The sequence below is a fragment of the Neolamprologus multifasciatus genome, chromosome 9 (genome assembly GCF_963576455.1).
Source record: "Neolamprologus multifasciatus chromosome 9, fNeoMul1.2, whole genome shotgun sequence".
NCBI lineage: Eukaryota > Metazoa > Chordata > Actinopteri > Cichliformes > Cichlidae > Neolamprologus > Neolamprologus multifasciatus.
The window spans coordinates 5,492,291-5,513,016 of NC_140447.1; the positions used below are offsets into that span (position 1 = coordinate 5,492,291).

General features: G+C 41.3%; 2 protein-coding genes across 2 annotated transcripts in view; both read right to left on the minus strand.

Moving 5' to 3' along the window:
* The window catches only part of LOC146510880 (rho guanine nucleotide exchange factor 4-like), a 59,524-nt gene that overhangs the window by 22,748 nt on the left and 16,050 nt on the right, over positions 1-20,726 (minus strand). Inside the window, 2 exon segments of the mRNA XM_085172673.1 lie at positions 8,873-9,003; positions 9,006-9,023. Of these exon segments, the coding sequence (XP_085028799.1) occupies positions 8,873-9,003; positions 9,006-9,023 (149 nt within the window).
* LOC146510881 (metalloreductase STEAP2-like) overlaps positions 1-20,726 on the minus strand; it is a 116,646-nt gene that overhangs the window by 19,704 nt on the left and 76,216 nt on the right.

A 20,726-nucleotide genomic window follows, 5' to 3' on the forward strand; every position in this document is an offset into this window, starting at 1 on the left:
GTCCACCAACTGGGTGAGGAGACTTGGTAGGAGTCACAGTACGCTGGAAGAAATAGTCTTAATCTGGAAGACATTGAACGAGGGATGTATTTTCATAGCTGCTGGAAGCTTTAAGCGGATTGCAGACAGGTTGATAATGTGCACAATTTCAAACAGGCCGATAAATCCTTTCCTTTAACGACAACCAGACATTTTGAGCGACTGCATAGGACAGAGCCGGGGTCCTATGCTGATCAGCCAAGCAGAGGTTTTGTTCGGCAGACCTCCACAGTGCAGTTTGACGCCAAAATGCGACTGCAGTGGTGCATGTGGTGATGAATTGATGGGACTGCGAGAAGAAGAAGAAGAAGAAGAAAAGGCGGCCGATAGCCTAAAGATGCCGCAAACGGTGATAGCCCATGGCAGAGGAGGTGAACATGTTGTGCACATACTCAACTAAGTAGCTAACAGTTGATGGAACAAAGGTGCGATTGGTCAGACCCCTGCCAGAATTATAAGCTAAACTCACTTTACCTGGTCCATCATTTGTCAAATCAACATTCCCACTACGACACAAGATGGAGGCAGAATTGTTGTGGTGCTGATGTTCATTGCTCGGGTGCAACCTGTCAGGTTTAACATTTCAGGCCCTGGGGCAATATTTCTGTTTTTTGAAGAGATGATACATTTTTGGTGATCTGTCCAAATGAGGGAGGCTGTTCTGTCCCCTCCAACCAATGCTACCATTCCTCTAATGCAACTGGGAAAAGTCAGTGGGAGAGAAATGTGCAATGGTCGATTCAAACAGCCAAATCAGCTAGCTCATCTAAAGACCTAGTCTTTCCTCATTGGCAAGTTTGTCCTTTAGACGCCTTATCACTTTACCCCAAATCTTAAATACCGCCCACTCAACAAGGGGTTAATGATCAGAAGCTCCACCACACAAATAAAAACAAACAGAAAAATACCCTGGCCATGACATTATCTTTACATTTAAGAGTTATATACCAGAGAGTCCAGTAGTTCTGATTGGTGGCTTTCTTTTTTAGAGTAGCCACAGGATCGAGAGCTGTACGCAGTGAAGATGTAAAACTACTAACAGGATAATCGGCTTGTGTGGGAGTAGAGTTAAGGTAGCTGCTCTCCCGTGTTGGGACATGGAGAAGATAAGGTTGAGGAATGATATCCTTAAACTTCGTTACAGCACTTTCAGAAGTGTGATGAGGTAAATCATTGCTGTACATTTAAACGATCAGAAATGATCAGACAAAAGAGTGATTACATTTCAATGTTTAGTTTCTTTTTTTATTTGTCAGAAAAAGATCTAGAGTTGGTTAAAGTGGTGGGTGTGTTGTTTTACATTTTGAGCCAGTTGACTCTAATAATTTACTCTATTATTAGAGTCAACTGGCTCATGGTGTGCTGAGTCTGTCATTTTCAGTATGGATGTTCAACTCACCCACAATAATTATTTTATTTGAGCTGAGTAATTAATGAGTCGAGCACTAAACTCTGAGTAAGGACAGGCTGACGATAAATAACAACAAATAAAACCATTTTTCAGTTTTCCAGTCAGGAAAGGCTAAGCACCAAGCTTTCAAATGTTTTAAAACTCTGTGTGGGTCTTTGGTTGATTAATAAGCTGGAGTGGAAGATTGCTGCCACACTCGCTCCTCAGCCTGTGCTTCAAGGATTGACACATAGTCAGATTAAACTAACATAATCATCCTGCTGTGCAGAGTAAATCAATGTGTTGATCAATAAATGATTTATGTACTAATAGGCACTAAGCCACATTTCACTGTTTTATTAGATTTTGCATTAGTGGATGCTGTGCTGCTCTTTCTTTGTTTTATGTTTAAATCGTTGTTGCTGGTTTGGGTGGTCTGGGAGTAGACACAGTCTCTATGACGATGGGGTTCCCTTCAATTTTATTTATGCAGCGCCAAATCACAACAACAGTGTCCTCAGGATGCTTTAAACTGTAAGGTAAAGACCCTACAATAATACAAAGAAAACCCCATATGACCCTCTATGAGCAGCACTTTGGCGACAGTGGGAAGAAAGAACTCCCTTTAAACAGGAAGAAACCTCCAGCAGAACCAGGCTCAGGGAGGGGTGAGACATTGTAGGGTTTTGGATAAAAGAAGGAGAGAAGCTGCAGAGAGGCATTAAAGACTGCAGGTGTGCTGGTTTACTGGAGAGCTATGGCTGTCCTGCTTTGGCCTCACAGGGCCGGGCCAGTTCTGGGTTTTTCAAGGGTGCCGAGCTGGGTCTGTTCACATCCCTGATTTAAACTGTTTAGCTGATATCTTTCCACTTGGTAATATAAATACTCTTCTTTTGAACCTGACTCTGTTCAACAATTTCTGTTCCAAAAAGTATAAGAAAAAAATAAAAACTTCAAATTAAAAGAAAACAATTAAGACATAAGCTACAACTATTAAATTATCTGAGAATGTTAACTGTGAATCATTTAAACAGAACTCACTCAAAGTACTCACTGAAAATAAGAAAAGAGCCACTTAAACCTTCTTATTTCACTTTGTATTACCTCGGTGATCTAATGTCCATCCACTTATTTTCATTTATGATGGTGGAAACCATTAGATTGATTTTGCTTTATAAGACCACATTTTACTTTGATTCAGGAGTCTCCTCCAGGCTTTGAGTAACATTCTCATAGTCATGAATGAAGGGAATTAACTGTGTCTCCTCATCAACGTGATTTCTGAGAAGATCATTGAGAAGATCAATGTATGTTTGGGGTCTGGGGTGCATTTTAATGTCTTGGCTCATGAAACCAGTGAAGGAAAGGTCTGAACTGGAATTTGAGACATTGTGTTACTGTGGCAACCTATCAATCATAAAGCAGCCATTGATAAATAAATACTTAAGAAGATGTTAAATTCCAGTGTGACACTTCTGCTCAGTCTTACACAGAGATGCTCCCTGATGGCACGAGGCCCTCCTGCATCGCCTTCAAGTCATCAATTCAGCACAATAACAACATAAATGTTGCCCTATTGTTAACACAATATTAACAACGTTAACAACTTTTTTGCAATAAATAAATAAATAATAATTTAAAAAAAAAGAATAACACAAGTTTCCTCCCAGCAACACAATCTCAAATCCACTGTTGGATTGCCGTGGAGACTGGAGTCACAGAAACTGTCTGCACTACAGATCATTAGTGTAACCATGGTGTTTTTCAGGCTTTTATGTCTATTAAACACACATCCTCCGACCCTTTGCCCTCCTGCTGATTGTACCTGTGTTCTGCTGCTGCCATGCTGGAAGCCCATCAGTCCAAACAGCACAGCGCTCCTCTGTTCTCCTGTTCGTACTTCACCTGGTCTCCTCCTCCATCCAGGAGTCTTAGTTTGTGTCTATGACAGAGAGTGTTGGTCTGTGTGCGCTCTACTGGAAGGCCAGTAGGAACATGAGAACTACATTGATGATTATCAGCAACATCATGATGAGGAACACCACCACCTTCTGGGTCTCTGGGGGGAGGTTGCAGCGCAGCATGGTGTTAAAGAATCCCATCCTCTGCCTGCTCCACCTCCCTGAACCACCGCCACGAGCCATCAGTTCCCTAGCTTCTTCCTCTTCCTCCTCAGCACCGCCTCCCCTCCCCCGTCTTCTCTCCCTCAACACCAAGCCTCCACACCACACCGCGTCACCTCGTCCTCCTTCTCGACTATCGATGTCAGTATCCTCTCGGGCTGCTCTCTTCCTCCGCTCAGCTCCGGCGGCGTCCTCCTCTGTTTTTCCTGCCACTTTGCTAATTTGCCAGCGTTGACCCGGCCTGCCTGTGGAGGCTGGGTGCCTACCTGTGTCAGCGTCTGCGTAACGCTTTGGGAAGATATCTGTGTATTACGTGCTGAGCATGGACCCCCCCTCTCTTTTCTTTGAGGAAAAAGCGCCTCCCCTCCTCCTCGCTCTGTCTTCTTTGTATCCACCACTTCTGTTTCTCCTTTCGGCTCTTCTCTCTTTTAGTCAGGATATCAGGATGAAAGCCAGCGTGGGTTGCTGCACCGCTCCGATACGTGATCATGGCTCGTCCTTTTTTCCGTCTGTCCGCTTGTTTTCCAGAGCGTTCTTGTCTATAGCCCACATAAACTCTTTTTTCTACCTCTTAAACCAAATGGCCATTTGGAGCTGGCTTGTTGTATCTGTGCTCATCTTTTCTCTCCATGAAGAGCTCCTTCTAAAATGGTGCTCTGCCTGGAGCCGTGCTACCTCAACCATCTAACTACTAGGATCAACCTTGTTTCCTTTATTCTCCCCTTCCTTCCCTTCCCTTTTATATTGTGCCCACCCTTGCATAAGCTGGCAGCCAATCAGAATGCGGAGTGTGTCAGCATATCCTAGATACCACAGTAGTTGAGGCAAGCACATTGCAACCCATTGGAGGGCAGCAAAGAGGGGGGCAGGGTATTTGGCAGAGAGGGACGGAGGAGGGGGGATAGTGAAGACTGATCTAAGGAGAGCTGATGCGTGTGTGTGCACATGTACATCGTATCTATTACTGCAGGATTCAACATAACAGCAAAGCAACAACAGTTATAAAGGACCTGTAGTGTCCTTTATAACTGTTGTTGTTAAGTGTGATCAGAAGATCATTAAGATAACAACAACATTTCTTTCACAATGATTCAGTGTTTGTAGTGCTGGGCACCAGCGGCACCCTACTGACAACCAAATCTTTTACTATATTGCTTTCACAAGGTGGGACCAGAGCTTCCACTCAATAATCCACATCTCCACACATCTCTTCCTAGTTTCAGTTTTTCACACTCTCCTCTACTAATCCCATCTACCAGGCATGAGAGCTGCGACCTGTTATATTTATGTGACCCGTGGGAGGTAGCCATTTCAATAGGATGGAGCTGTAGGCATACAGTCAGTTCACAAGAGGTTCATACAAAATAAGATTAAACATGTAACGGTAGCACCTAAAAACAATTAAAAGCTTTACTTTATTAAATACGTTTAAAACTATAAAGTTGTATGATTGTACGTGGGAGACAGGATAAGCGATAACCTGTTAAAACCAATCAACGTTTGACACAAAGAGATGGCAGCTCACACTGAACACCAACTGGGCAAAACAATATAAAAACCTTCAGTGCCGTCTCCACTCAAGCTCACCACAGTGCATGCAAAAGCAGCCAGAGAAAAAAACAGCTTCCACGCAGCGCCTTCACTGTCTGCAACGATATAAACAAGTAATCCACTCTAAACTACAATCATCCCTGCATTGGTGCTGATACAGTGAAATAAAACAAACAAACAGAACATGCAGCTGTCACAATAATCTTCACCAGTCTAAACACATTAAAATAAACACTGGTGCATCAGGACCTCGACCCTGCAGCCAGAAATCCACCCAGGCAAAGCAGCAGCTCTGCACTCTGTAAATGAAAACAGGACATCACCCTGAACAGTCGACCGCAGCAGGAATATCCCGCCTGGCTTCATATGCATTGTTCAGTTACCTGTTCACAAGTTCGAGTCACACCCTCATAAGTATCGGCAGGTGGTGGCAGAGTCCGCTACATGTTTCTCCGCAGGAATAAAACCATGTTTTCCTCCTACAACGGCACATATAACTTTAACCTTCCGCCAAATCACCAAAATGCAAGCAGACCAATCTTGGGTGACCTACCGCTGCAACTGAAGGCTATGGGACCCACATCACGCTGTCATAAACAGTTAAAAATAGCACAGCTTGGAACAGGCACTCACACAGCTCCAGGTTCACTCACCTGTGCTTATTAAAGGGAAAAACCCAGCTCCGCCTTCCAGGGGAGGTTCCCAGTCTCAGGGCTCACCTGTCACGTTTAGTATCATTAGCATCACTGAACTATCGGTCAACCGTACACATCCATTACTACTACGGATATTTTTTCATGTGTTTTCATTGTCAGTAAGTCAACGTAACAAAAAATGAAATATTCCCAGACTGTCTTGATTGCTTCTAAAAACAGTTTACAGATGCGAAGGATGGAGGATGGATTCTCCACATAACTCTTAATGATGGGATGTTTTTTTCTTGCTCTCAAATGCCTAACCCAGTGCTTTCATCTAGGTCCGGAGAGGAGAAAAAAACAGTCATGAGAGAACTGGGGTCAGCATCAGCAGCATCGTGGTATTCATTCTCCATTATTTTAGGCAATAATGTAATGGAAGAGAACAAGGCAGTGTCATGACAGTTGGTTCCTGCAGCAATAATAAAGAGTATGGATGGTTAGCCCGTTCGCTAGCTAACTACACAGCACACATGTGAAACTGAATTCTATGTCATGTCCAAATCAACATCAGTCCTTCTGTGGTAGAGGGCGTGTCTAAGCACTGTTTAGGCTTTCAACACTGAAAAATGAACAACAGACTGCTCAAAGCCGTGTATTTAATGGCCATGGGTGTCAGCAGTGGTTTGGGATCATTTATGCTGAGCAATTTTTAAAAAAAAACGTATGAGATGCCAAGTCGATGCTGCACATTGAGACCAACTTGAAATTTAATATATGTGAAAAAGTGTTTGCCCACTTCTTGGATTCTTAGTTTAATGATCTGAAACACGTAAGTGTGATAAACATGCAAAAAACAAACTTTAATATTAGAAAACGACAATGCAAGTAAATACAAAATGCAGTTTTTGAACAATGATTTCATTTCTCAAGAGAAAAACACTATTGTAATCTGGCACTCTGCTGAAACTGTAATTGCCCCCTTAATAAATCATGTATTAACTGTGATTAACAACAGTTTTTGGATAACTGAGTTCAGTTTTACTACCCACAACCACGGCTAATTACTGTCATATCTGTTAAATCAAGACACCACTTCAATAGTACCTGTCTGACAACGTGGATTTGGTTGCAACATCAACATATCATGCCACAATGTGGAGAAAAGTCATTGACATCTATCACTCTGGAATAGGGATGGGTACCGATATCCACAAAAACGGTAGTAACCAGACCGAAAAGCAGCGCACATTTCGGTGCTTTATTTTCCTGAGATGTCATACACTTTCTAGCCAATCATTTTACGTTTCCGAGGATAGTAGGCGGGTCCAGGTACGTACGTTCTTTTAGAGCAGAGCTACAGATTAAAAATGCCCAAGGCGAAGCGGTCAAAGTCTGGCTGTACTTCACAGCAAAAGATGCAAACTCAGCAGCTGCAACAAGTGCTTTAAGCTGATACTGTGATACTGTCAAAGGAGGTAACACCTCAAATCCGATGAAACACCTGGCGACGCATAGCGTTTTTGCTGCAAGACCTCACACCGAGCACATCTACTGCGGGTGTGGTGCCTGTTATCGGAGCCGGAGTTAGCAACATCCCCCAAAAACCCAAAGAGGAGAGTCCTGGCCCCTAGCCCTGCCAGTGTAGCAGAAATGATGAGGATGATGATGCAGCAGCAGCCGTTATTCTCTGCGTGAGTAGCTTAATGTTGTTCGTGTGTAATTTACGTTGAGTAGGCTAACCACGTTATTACATTAATGCATGTAAGGTGAACTAGCAAACATCATCATAGCTACATGCGGCTGTCTTCTTGTTTGATAGAGTGATACCATATATGCCCTATAGCTGCAGAAAAGATAAGATAAGATAAGATAAGATAAGATAAGATAAGATGAGATAATGAGATGAGATGAGATGAGATGAGATAGATAAGATAAGATGAGATAAGATGAGATAAGATAAGATAGATAAAAAAGATGAGATAAGATAAGATAAGATAAGATAAGATAAGATGAGATGAGATAAGATGAGATAAGATAAGATAAGATGAGATAAGATGAGATGAGATAAGATAAGATAAGATAAGATGAGATAAGATGAGATAAGATGAGATAAGATGAGATAAGATAAGATGAGATAAGATAAGATGAAATAAGATGAGATAAGATGAGATAAGATAAGATAAGATGAGATGAGATAAGATGAGATAAGATAAGATAGATGATGATGATAAGATGAGATAAGATAAGATAAGATGAGATATGAGATAAGATGAGATAAGATAAGATGAGATAAGATAAGATGAAATAAGATGAGATAAGATGAGATAAGATATGAGATAAGATGATAAGATGAGATAAGATAAGATGAGATAAGATAAGATAAGATGAAATAGATGAGATAAGATAAGATGAAATAAGATGAGATAAGATGAGATAAGATGAGATAAGATAAGATAAGATAAGATGAGATAAGATAAGATAAGATACGATAAGATACGATAAGATAATGACCTTTATTAGTCCCACAGGTGGGAAATTTGTTTCGTTACAGCAAAAGTGCAAAGTTATGTAGCAGAAATTAGAAAACACTGGAATGCATTAAAATAAAATAAAATACTATATACAATAGAATAAAATAGAAATACAAATGCTATATACAACTGAGTAAGAAAATACAAAAGTACAACTCCGTCAGAAGAAGAATTGTACAGGAATTGCACATATAGCAGTCTTATTGCACGTGTGAGGGTTTGATCAGCTGCAAAAGTCTTTGTAGGCTAACATTGTTATCTTTTTACAAAAAAACAGCTAAACATGAGAGGTTTTAGGACAAAGTTTGTGTTTTTCCATTGTTTAAGCCCTGCTTCCAACCAAAGGAGGTATGTTGTATCAACAGAAAAGGCTAACTTGGTTATCATTTTGACTCTCACTACTCCAGGGTCAGGTTTATGTCAAACTGTAGTGCTCTGCCGAGGATGAACTCTTTTTGTTTTTAGTTTGGTATCAACCCCACACTACATTTGGTCAAGGACATCTATCTTTCACACGGATCAATTGAGAGTAGATATATAATTCTTCTGACCTCGGTGGTCACAAGATGGTGCTAGAGATTACAGTTCCATGTTGTTTACCTCATTGATGGCAAGTTGCTCTCCTCCGCCTCCTCCTGGGTGTCCATAACGATGCCCAGATCCTCGAAACTCATCATAGAGGAGGTCCTCTTCACTGCTCAGGTCATCCCCAAACGCTGACTTTTCAATGTGCCATCAGGAGCGACTGCAGCTGAGTCAGGAAAAGACAGAAAAAGAAACAGATATCTTCACATGTGTTTGTAATTTGATTACATTAGATTTATAACCAAGTATATCTTTGTATTTTTATGCCAGTTTTCTAAACACTAAAATATAAAACTGTACAGATGCCTGGGATTAATAATGCACAGATGACAGGCAGACATGTCACAGGTTAAGCAGCCCAGTGTAATGTTAATGAGAGTTGAGTATTTTAGCACCTCCTAGTGGTTCGCATGGAAACTGCGGTCAGGTGAATGTGCTGTGGCTTTACTCGCAATCCTTCCTGTTGGATGTTTAGGGTCACATGAGCAGGGTAATACAGGAAGCCATTTTAGTATTAGGAACTCACAATGAGGTGTACCATTACTCTGTTTAATCCTTCAACATCCACCTGTGAAAGGACGAGCTGTGTCCTTTCACAGATTCTGGAAGAATGTCCACCAGTGAAGACACAACAGTAAACAATCCTTTACTTCCATGTCTGAGTCGTCATTCAGCGCTTTCATTGCCTCCTGCATATGTTTAGCTGTCTGTCAACTCGTGTAGAGCCATGCACGCACAGAATACTCAGTAAGTCCAACACGCCGGCTGCACAATCAGCTGTTGTTGTTCACAAGATGCAATCAGGGATATTTCATCCGCTAATCACTCTTTCTTTTCCCAAACACTTCACAACGTAACAGGTTACTACATCACAACGTAACAGATTACTGCATCACAACGTAACAGGTTACTACATCACAACGTAACAGGTTTCTACATCACAGCACAAACATACCTGCATTACTTACTGAAATGCAAACCCTGACAACCTCACACTCTTCTTCACTTACATTTGGGCTTCACCTTTATTCCTCACTTCTAATATGAAGGAACCCAGTCAGTTAAAATCAGGTCTCCAAAAAGTCTGCTGTCTCTTTCTCAGAGTTCCTTTTTCAGAACTTGATTCCTTAACATAAAACATCACTGTTGCATCCTGGGGCAGCAAACATGATCCCCGATTTTTCCTTTTACTGTCCTGATGTTCCACTGAGTTACTGCTTCTGTTAAACTAATGTAAATCTACTTACTGCTTTACATGACTGAATGTTCTGCACGGCACTAAAATGTTCCAAAAATCTTGATTTCTTAAATCCACACACAGTTACATCTGTGTCAGGACTCTGATGTACATCAGCCTGTAAAGTGTTTCATGTCCAAGAACAGCAGTTTAATAACAGCAAAAGTCTCTTTTTCATCTCTATCACTGGAAACTAAAGAATTTGGGATTTTAAACATTCATGCACAGATTTGATTGCTTTTGTAATTTCTGTGATATTTTGAATAATTGAAAAAGGGTTAAACTAGATAAAGTAAATAAAGTAAATAAAGTACCACATCAGTACCACACGTCTGATCTATATCTGCAGTGCTGCGGGAAGGTATTTAGCCCCCTTCCTGATTTCTTAATTATATCTGGGGTTTAAATAAATATCAAGTGTTAACATCACGTGACTTTTTTAATCTGTTCATCTAAATCTTCAAAGTATTATTAAAGAAAGTGAAATGAAATGAGTGAACATATACCTGCTGATACTCACGCGCTGTGGCCTCACTACTGTAAGTATAATACTTCATCGGTCCAGTTAGTCATGTTTAACCACGGCCTGCTACGATTGGTGGTCATTCTGGTCTGTGACATCAGCACTACATGAGAACCACTGACCACACACAGCATTCAGCTCTTAGTTAAACCAGCTGCTGTCTTTCTCATCATCCTGCCTCCCATCCATCCTTTGAAGCGTCTGAACGCACATTTGTGAACACCTAGCTGACGGGCTAAAAATACTTGTGCTGTCACACCTCATCATAGGCGTCACCCTTGGTTGCCTTGCCAACAGCTCTGTCTCCTTGGTGACAAGTCACTGTGGAGACAGAGAGATGTCCATAAAGAAAGATGCTCTCCCCCCCTCTACCCCACCCCCACCCGTCCAAACAAACACACACACACACACACACCACACACTCCTCATTCAAAGTGGGGAGAAAGTCATTACAGAATTTAGTTATTAAAATGATTTTCTTTGCTACCTTTGCTCCTCACTGACACTGACAGGTATCTATTATCTTATTATCACACCAAGCTGCTTCTCTATTAGGATCACAGCAGCATCATACACATTATGTAACGCTATATAATGCAACACCACTATCACTGCCAGCGTCAAGAAGAGACGTTGCAGGTGTTGCTCTGATGGGGGCAGTGTAGGACACCCTGACTGGTGATGCAGTAGAGAGATAGAGAGCTCCAGGTATTAGCTGGCCTTTGTTTATGTGCACAGAGCTCCTGCAGTCTGAGTAACAGAAGCATGGAGGGAGAGAAAGGAGGGATAAAATATCCATCTGCAAAGCAAACTGGAAGGGAAGGGCTTTTTTAAAGTCATACACTCACCATCCATCCATCCTCTGCCACTTATCCATATAAGGATAATGATGCCTCTACTGTACATAACAGTAGATGCAAGATGCTAGCAGGCAGTGCATAGAATGCTATAACCAGGTTGCTACCATAATATACAGGAACATTTGTGCAGAGCATGGCCTGGAAGTCATAAGCTCAGATACGTCCTGGGGTATGAATGACCGAGCTAAGATCCTGTGGGATGGCTAACAAACCAGACATAGTAGTGCTGGACAAGGAGAGGAAGAGAAAATCTGGAAAATAATTGTTTATTCTGGATTAAAAAGCAGATCATTTATAAAGCAGATCATTTATAAAGTGTAAATAAGTGATTAAGAAAGCATTTTCATGTACCTTTATATATATATAATATATATAGAGAGAGAGGAGATTTGGGAAAGTGTGTGTCAGGAATAACTGCTGGAACTGTTTCTTGGTGAGTTTAGCTGAGCTAGCGTGACTAGCTAGCCTTACAGTGATGCATATAAAAAGGCAGAGTACTGAACTGCTGTACCAAAAATAGTGTGGCCGTATTTTGGGAATTCCTATTTTATTTTCATTTTGGCCATTAAATATTTTCTGGTCATTGATTTAAAGATTCCAAGGAAGTGATTGTCTGATCGCCTCTTTACCCCAAAGATTATCATTGAATGAGAAGAAGAAAGAGATCAGAGTACTTCTTTCACTGCAGCAGACCTGGATTGAAACGATCTCTCGTACTATCTGTACTATTTAGTAGTAAAAGTGTTCATTGGAGGTCATCTGTCTGTTTCAGCTCACCGACCGGCTCTTCAGGCGGTCCACAGACCACCATCTTCTTCACCAATGTGTCATCTCACCTCCTGAACCAGTCTTAGCTGGATCTAGCCCCCCTGCTGGTCTGCGCTGGCTCAGCCACCACCTCTCCATAGATGCTCCAGTCAGCTGGCTTTCCTGACCTGACTTTTCCTCTGTAAATAAACCTTTTAGCTCGAGGTGTGCATGTCACAGTGATCTGCTACTTGTACTGGAGCCTTTCCAGTTGACCTTTATCACCTACCTGTGCACTGACCCCTGACCTACCCCGTTGTTCCCTCCTCACCCACTTTATCACCGTTTTAAAGCTGCTATAGCATCAAGACTTTCTTACACTTTAAACTGTTTGGATCCAAACTGTGCTTCCAGCTCTCAGCATTTCAACATACAAAGTCGAGCATATTACCACTATGTATTAAAAATGTATAGTGGTAATATTATGTAATATTGATTTATTTGTGATACTTAATGAGCTCATTGTTGCTGTGGAAACCATCGCTCTCTCCACACAGCTTAAAAACTGTGGCCTCAGGTAAAAGCTAAAAACTTTATGTTTAAGCAGTTTGGTTTTTAAAAAGTTTGTAATATTTATTGAAAGGTGCTCAATAAATAACATTTCAGTTACTTTTACTGAATAAGAAGACAGATTACTCCAAATATAGATCGAAATGAGGAACAGATGGCTTGTGTGCAATAAATGGGTATATACAGAAAACCAGAGGTCAGCCACAGGTCAGCCACAGGTCAGCCACAGGTCAGCCAGCTGACTGTTAGCTAACAGACCCCCTCCCCTCCTTTTTTATCTAGTTTCCACTATAAACACGTTAATTTCTTTTGTTCCTCATCATCCATTGAAATATAAAAACTAAAAGTTATGTTTTGAAAATGTAAAATAAATCCTAAAACCTTCAGACGTTTCCCAGTGCATCCTGCACCAAAACTATTTCCAGTCAACAGTTCATCATTCAATCCAACAATCTACGATATATTTAAAGTGTATTAGAGCAGCGTTAACTTGATGGGTGTGTAATCAGCTGTGTGGGCTGAGTCTTGTGGGAGCTGGAGTGTTGTCCTTGGAATTTTGGTACAGGATTGAATTCCATAAGTTTGAGGTTTTCCTATTTGGTTGTTAGTTTTTGTTGCTTCTGTTGAAACCATCACATGCTCTCAGAGTTACACCAGGATAAAAAAAGACTGATGTTTGGATTTCAGAGTTTTCCTGAACGCGGCTCTTTGGTTTATTTGGGGCAGTCAGAGAAACTGTTCTAATCTAACACACATGTTCTGTCAGATTATTCCATGAAGTGGAAATGACTTCTGCACATTCTGAAGTTACACTCTGTTAGAAATGATGCTGTCATAAAGTTTGCAATGTCCAGTTTTAGTAACACACTCTGCTTGTGTGACACTATGCAGATGAAGTATGGCAGCTGAACAACAAGCACGAGAATGAGAAAAGCTAAGGTTTGGGAAAACACAAAGATGATTATTTTTATTACAACTTTCTGTCAGTGATTCCTGGAATACAGTTTACATGTGTTAAAGTAAACTGTAGTAAAACTACTGTTAACACATGCAACATATTTAACAAATTGTGTTATTAAAGTGTTTTTTATTTGTTGTTTGTCAGGGTTCAGATGGTTCCTGCGTGGTTTATTCCCTACATTCACAATGAGGGGTCATATGATGATGATGATGATGATGGTGATGCTTTGACTGAACAATAACAAGAAACAATAAAGAAAATATATAAAACATGTATCTGTTTGTATCGTCGCTCATTAACACCAGGTTGAACACTATTGACTGTTTGTTCTCACCTACCTGTCATAACTCTGTAACTAACTAAAGCTGCAGGTTGGACCCTTACTGGCTCACCCGTTGTTGGAGTGTCTCTTTCATAGTGTTGGGACTAACGCGTTACAGTAACTACATTATTATTGTGGTAACGAGCACGGTAACTAGTTATTATGCCAAAATCAGGAACACGTTAATAATTACTGGGATTTAGATAGACTCGCTATTCGTTACTTCGTGTGTTGCGTTCGACTGACCTCGGAAATCGGAACACGGACCTGGAGATAATGTCACACTCGAGTAAACGGCGTTCTGGTTAGCCTCGTCCCTAGTAACTAGTTACTTTGAAAGTAACGAGTAACTTGAAGTAACTAGTTACTTTTGATAGAAGTAACTAGTAATGTAACTAAGTTACTATTTTAAAGTAACTTACCCAACACTGCTCTTTCACAATACAAACCTTTTGAACCAGAGTATTAAACATGATATGCTAAGCAGCAGACTTCTTGAGTAAGCAGGGATCACTTTGATTGGTAATTTATTTGGAACTCATACATGGATCACCAGTAATGCACAGTGCCAACGTTTCGTGGTTCTCTCCTACAGCAGTGTTTACTGACCTTATTAATCACTTGACTTGTTTGGAACAAAGTGCCATATATTTGTGACAGAATCTGTGAGATGACTGCTTTCAGCGCCCGGCAGCATGTCCATGTGCGTGCCGTCGAGTGAACGGGGCTCCGTCTTGTTTTTACATCTTTTACTTTCTCTTTAATTGTTTGCTGTTTTAGCTGGTTTCTAAGTATATGTTTTTAACCTGTTAAATAGTCACGATGCTGATATTTACAGATAATTACAGCTGCAATAATAAATAATTAATAAGTAATACTGTAATAATAATGTAATAAGCAATTCACTGATTAATTGTACAGACACTGGTGGACATTGCAGGCTTTGGTGTCCTCGGTAACCTCCACATCTGTGCATGGACATATGCACGTTTGTAACAACATCCCCCTCAGCTACCTTCAATAATCATGTGACCTACATTGTAGCTGTACAGTCAGCCCTCTCTGTGGCCTTGCTGCCTGAAACGAGGCCATAGGGAGGCATGGCAGCCTTTTAAGGGAAGTAGAAAATAATCCATCATTACTATTACAAAATCTCAAACCTAAAATAACTGTAATCATTAGATCTGAAACTGGTGCTGGCTGATAAAATGACCACAATATTTTCTTTATCACAACATATCATCTACCTCCATCACACCCTATACAAAAAGTTGGGAATAGGGTCAGTAACAGCCAGTAACAGTGGAACTGTGGCCTGTATCAAAACTACTTTTCTCACCAACGCCTCATCCCTTCAGTGGATGATCTGAGACTACGGGCAGCATGTGTAGAACTGTCAGGAACACCTGTATCCTCAGTACAGAGACTTGGCTCTTCTATTCTGGCAAATGGTAAAATGACTGTTTTTATTAGAACCAGCTTCCAGTTTGGATTCGGGAGACAGACACTATCTCTACTTTTAAGATTAGGCTTAAAACTTTCCTTTTTGCTAAAGCATATAGTTAGGGCTGGACCAGGTGACCCTGAATCCTCCCTTAGTTATGCTGCAATAGACGTAGGCTGCCGGGGGATTCCCATGATGCATTGAGTTTTTCCTTTCCAGTCACCTTTCTCACTCACTATGTGTTAACAGACCTCTCTGCATTGAATCATATCTGTTATTAACCTCTGTCTCTCTTCCACAGCATGTCTTTATCCTGTCTTCCTTCTCTCACCCCAACCAATCACAGCAGATGGCCCCGCCCCTCCCTGAGCCTGGTTCTGCCGGAGGTTTCTTCCTGTTAAAAGGGAGTTTTTCCTTCCCACTGTCGCCAAAGTGCTGCTCATAGGGGGTCATATGATTGTTGGGTTTTTCTCTGTATCTATGAAGCGCCTTGAGGCGACATTTGTTGTGATTTGGCGCTATATAAATAAAATTGAATTGAATTGAATTGACTTAAGCGTTACTCTACCTCTGCAAATAGGTTCGAAGGCTACACAGTATAATGTCAAACTAGTGACTCTGGTGAGAGTAGGCGGGGCTGCCTGTGCGTCTGGCAATACAAACTGGTGTACTAACTCAGTGACTACAACACTACTAGTCCTGGGACTTAGACTGTTAAATGTGGGCCTGTTTACTTTCTTAGGGAGGTTACTGTGGTCCTAATAACTACTGTGCAAATACAGTTCGATTGTCATGCTAACTCTGCTCTTGGTCATTTGCATAGCACCATGAGCTTACAGCAGAGAAGGTTCCTTAGCAGAGACTTTAACCATGTAAATTTAAAAATAGCTGTCCCTTTTAATACAGAGCAGCAGGATCTAGGATCGCACCCCTCCTGGACACCTGTCAGGTCAGCCAACAACAATCGTGGGGGCTCGTCCGGGATTAGAGCCTCCTCCTGACGGTAGCTAATCACCAAGCAATAAACTAAGATTAATGTCCTGGACATTACGCCTGCTCCATCTGGGATACCAGAATGGCTGCTTTACAAGAGTTACGATGAAGAATACAGAGAAAGCTTCATGAGCTTATTAATACTGCTAAAACAGAGGTATTGTACAAGCTTGCAGACACCATTGAGGATGAGGTGGAAGATGACCCAACAGGAGAAAATGCAACAGAGGTGGAACTCTATGACTTCATTGTGGACTTTTTGAACTGGCTGGCAAGTCAGGAGGACTAAGGCATGTCTCGCCTGCTAGTAGTCAACAACTTCATCACTGACCTGACTGTAGATGAGGATTGTGAGCTTGTTGCAGAAACACACTCTATTGTACCACCCTCAGTAGTTAGTGCAAAGGCAGATAGACCCAGCATGGTAACCAGTCAAGTAACTGAGATTCGGATGTTAGTTATAGCTCTCTGTGTAGACAGCGTGATGAAGCTGAGAATTTTACAGAATTAGAGATAATCCATACTGTCTTAAAGATAATTAAACCGGGTACATTCAAGGATATGTTAATGGCCAAACCTGGATCAACGTTAGCTGAGCTCAAATGGTTCTTTAGAGCACACCTGAGAGACAAGAGCAGTGCAGAGCTATTTCAGGAGCTTAGCCAAGCTAAGCAACAAGACAGAGAAAACCTAGGAAAATGCAGGCCATGTATAACCCAAAGGATTGCTAGTAACCCCTGTTTCCAGTGTGGTCAGGAGGGACACCAGGCTGTGGTTTTCCTGTCCAAGGACCGGGAAACAACAGCAGGTCATTGGGGAGGGACTACCAGTGACCAGACAAGAGCCAGAGTCCCAAAACAATGTAAAAAAAAAAAACATGAGAGAAGGACTGTGCAAACAAACGATGTGTCTGTATCAAACAGAAACATCCCAATCTTCCCCAACGAGCTCCTACGGACTTATCAGTACCAGTAGTCCTTTCAAGTTGCTTTGTATTGACTACCTACACCTAGAGCAAAGTCACGGGTATGAGTGCATTCTTGTTCTTGTAGACCACTTCACACGCTTTGCCCAGGTGTATCCAACAAGGAATAAATATGGGAAAACCGCATTTGATAAAATATTCCATGACTGTATCCCTCGCTTTGGATACCCAGAGAAACTCCACCATGATAAGGGGAAGAAGAGTATTTGGAAACAGATAACTGATCATCTTCAGAGAAATTGTTAATTTGAAGAGTTCAGTCAGGTTTCAGAGCTCATCACAGAACACATATAGTCTTAAAAATATGAGTAAAAATATCTTAATAATAATCTTCTTCTGATCTCTCACAGTGGACTCGTCCCTGGCTAGATCTCAGTGCAGTGTTCAATACTGCTGACCATAGAATTTAATTATAGATATTAGTGCATGCCCTAACTTTAAGGCTACTGATTTTAGGGGTTTCGTTTATTACTGTCTAAGAGACTGCCTCACACACTACCATTACCAATAATCAATAATGGAGTGCCACAGGGTTCTGTGCTGTTTACAATCCTGTTTACATTATATGTGCTTACCTTAGGCAGTATCATTCATATATTTACATTTAATTTCAGATGTTTCAGCTTTTTCGGGGTGTGGGTGTATGGGGGTCAATGTGCATATTAATCAAAAAAGTATAACCGCTACCTTGCATTTGCACAATATCTCTAAGATTAGAAACATTCTGTCTCAGTCTTGATGCATGCTCAGTCATCTGGGTAAGGAAATCCCAAAAAGTGGAAGAGGAGTGAAAGAAGCATCTATGTCCACTGTGAGCGACCATCTTTGAACAGAGGCGGTGGTTTACGACACCAACTCTCTGCCATCTATAATCCAGTTTTGAGATCCCTCCCCAGACGCCTTAACGCCCACTCACATCCTGGGCCATCTGACCTCAGGAATTCGCATGATAAGGTGGGGCCAGGTTTCACAATGAGCTCACCTGAAACTCTGGCTGATTGGGACCCACACCCAGTTTCACACCTTGGCTCAGGCGATTAGAGGATCATCAGGGGGTCCTTTTGTCCCTCTGTGGGGGGAAACTCCCACTAGGTTTAAATCTGGGACTCTCCACCATTTGACCTTAGAACTGAAGAAGCTTCTCGGATGAGAGGTGAAATGTCTTCAAGTAACTTAAACATTAAAAACTGAATGGCTTAAGAAAAAGAAAATGAAGACTTTGGAGTCCTGACTTTGATTGAGATGCGAACAGTTGAAAAAAGCAGTTCATGCTCAAAAATGCTCCAATGGGGCTGAATTACAATGATTTTGCAAAGACAAAATTCCTCCCCAGCACTGTAAAAGACTCATTGCCAGTTATCACAAACTCTTGAGTGCAGTTGTTGCTGCTAAGTGTGGCCACTGTTTTATACGCAGGGCCATGTGTTTGGATTTTTGTCCCTTAATAGTAAACCCCTCATTTACAAATTGCATTTTGTGTTTACTTGTGTTATTTTTGCCTAATATTTAAATTTATTTTGATGGTCTGAAACATTTAAGTGTGACAAACACAACAAATAGGAAATCAGGAAGGGGAAAAGCACTTTTTCACATCACTTTTTTTCTTTTTCTGATCATAATGATAACCTAGTATAACGTTATATATGTTATAATCAAAGGGTCTAATGCAGTCTCTATGCATTATATAACTACAATTGGAACATGTTCAGTCAACAGGTAAGAAAAAAAAAACAAGTAGGAGGCTCCAGGTCACTGGCCAGGGACGGCAGACCAATGGCCACTGTCTCTACTAACACTTTCTACTCTGCTGTAGCTGCAGACACTGCACCTGACCAGCAGGGGGCCACATGGACAAAGTGAAACTGGTGAACCAGGTGGCAATTCCAAAAGTGTCTTTGTGACCACTACCTTTTACAGAGGCCTCGTTGGAGCGCATCAGCATGGACTTTATCAGGCCATTTTACTGGAGTGCACAGGAATATCAATTTGTTTTAGGTCTTGTCCAGTATGACACAATATCCCAAGGCAATACAATAAATACAAGCATATTTACAAGAAAACGGGTGACATGTTGAATACTTATTTACTTGCTGTACAAGAACAAAACAGGGTCTACACATAGACTTGGGGTTAGTGTATATTTTAGCAGATCAAAAACAAGTACCTTACATACATTTCAACCTTACATTTACTCTGTTATGATATTTTTCTTTATGTGCTTTACAGGTAGAAATTCACTACTGGGGATGTGAACCCCAACTGTAGCCTTAATCTTAGGTCTGAAGAGCCTTGAGAATAACAGTTAAATAAGGGGACACCAAGCTACATTAAGTTCCCTGTGAATAAATAAATAAATAACAATGTAATAAACTTTACAGAACAAACAAAAACAAAGTCTACACAGTCCCTCGCTGTTTCACATAAATGAAGGGAATCTGAACTCTGTGAACAAAACTCTGACAAAGACTTCCATGCTTTGACCAACTGAAGCAAAGCAGTGGCAGGATAAAAGGGAGAAAGGATGGAGGGGGAGGTGCAGTATGTACAAGGAAGTGCCAGGCTGAGCTGTGTGCTGGCTTTGTGCTTTCAGCCACACATGAACAGTAGAAAGTGTGCAAGGACGCAAACACACTGATGTTAAACTGACTGTGATTCTCTCTCTGTCACACACACACACACACACACACACACACACACACACACACACGCACACACACGCACGCACACACACACACACACACACGCACACACACACACACACGCACACACACGCACACACACAGCCAGCAACTCCGCCTGTCAGTGTCTGCTTCTGGGTCCTGTAAACTAAACTTATCGGCGCACCCCGCCGTGACAAAGACTGGTCTTGTTGTTCATAAGAACACGTGTCCCAGTATAAGGATGCTCTAAATCTCAATATCATGCAAAAATAATTAGGTCTGATGAAGGGAATACTAGGCTTATTTTTCTCTCCTCACACTATCCAATCAGGTAATTTTCTGAGTTGACATGGCGAGGTGAGTGACGATAGCTGATGGTGGTGCATCTATGAGGTGGAATCTGTCTGTATTACTGTGCAGGTTGCAACCAAAGGTGAAATCCACACAGCAGAAGACCACTGAAAGCCACTCGAGTGTTAGTTGTCCAACAACTAGACCAGGTGGTGTCATGCAACATGTAGATCAAACAATAGTGCTGATATTAAAAATATGAAGGAATAAATAAGA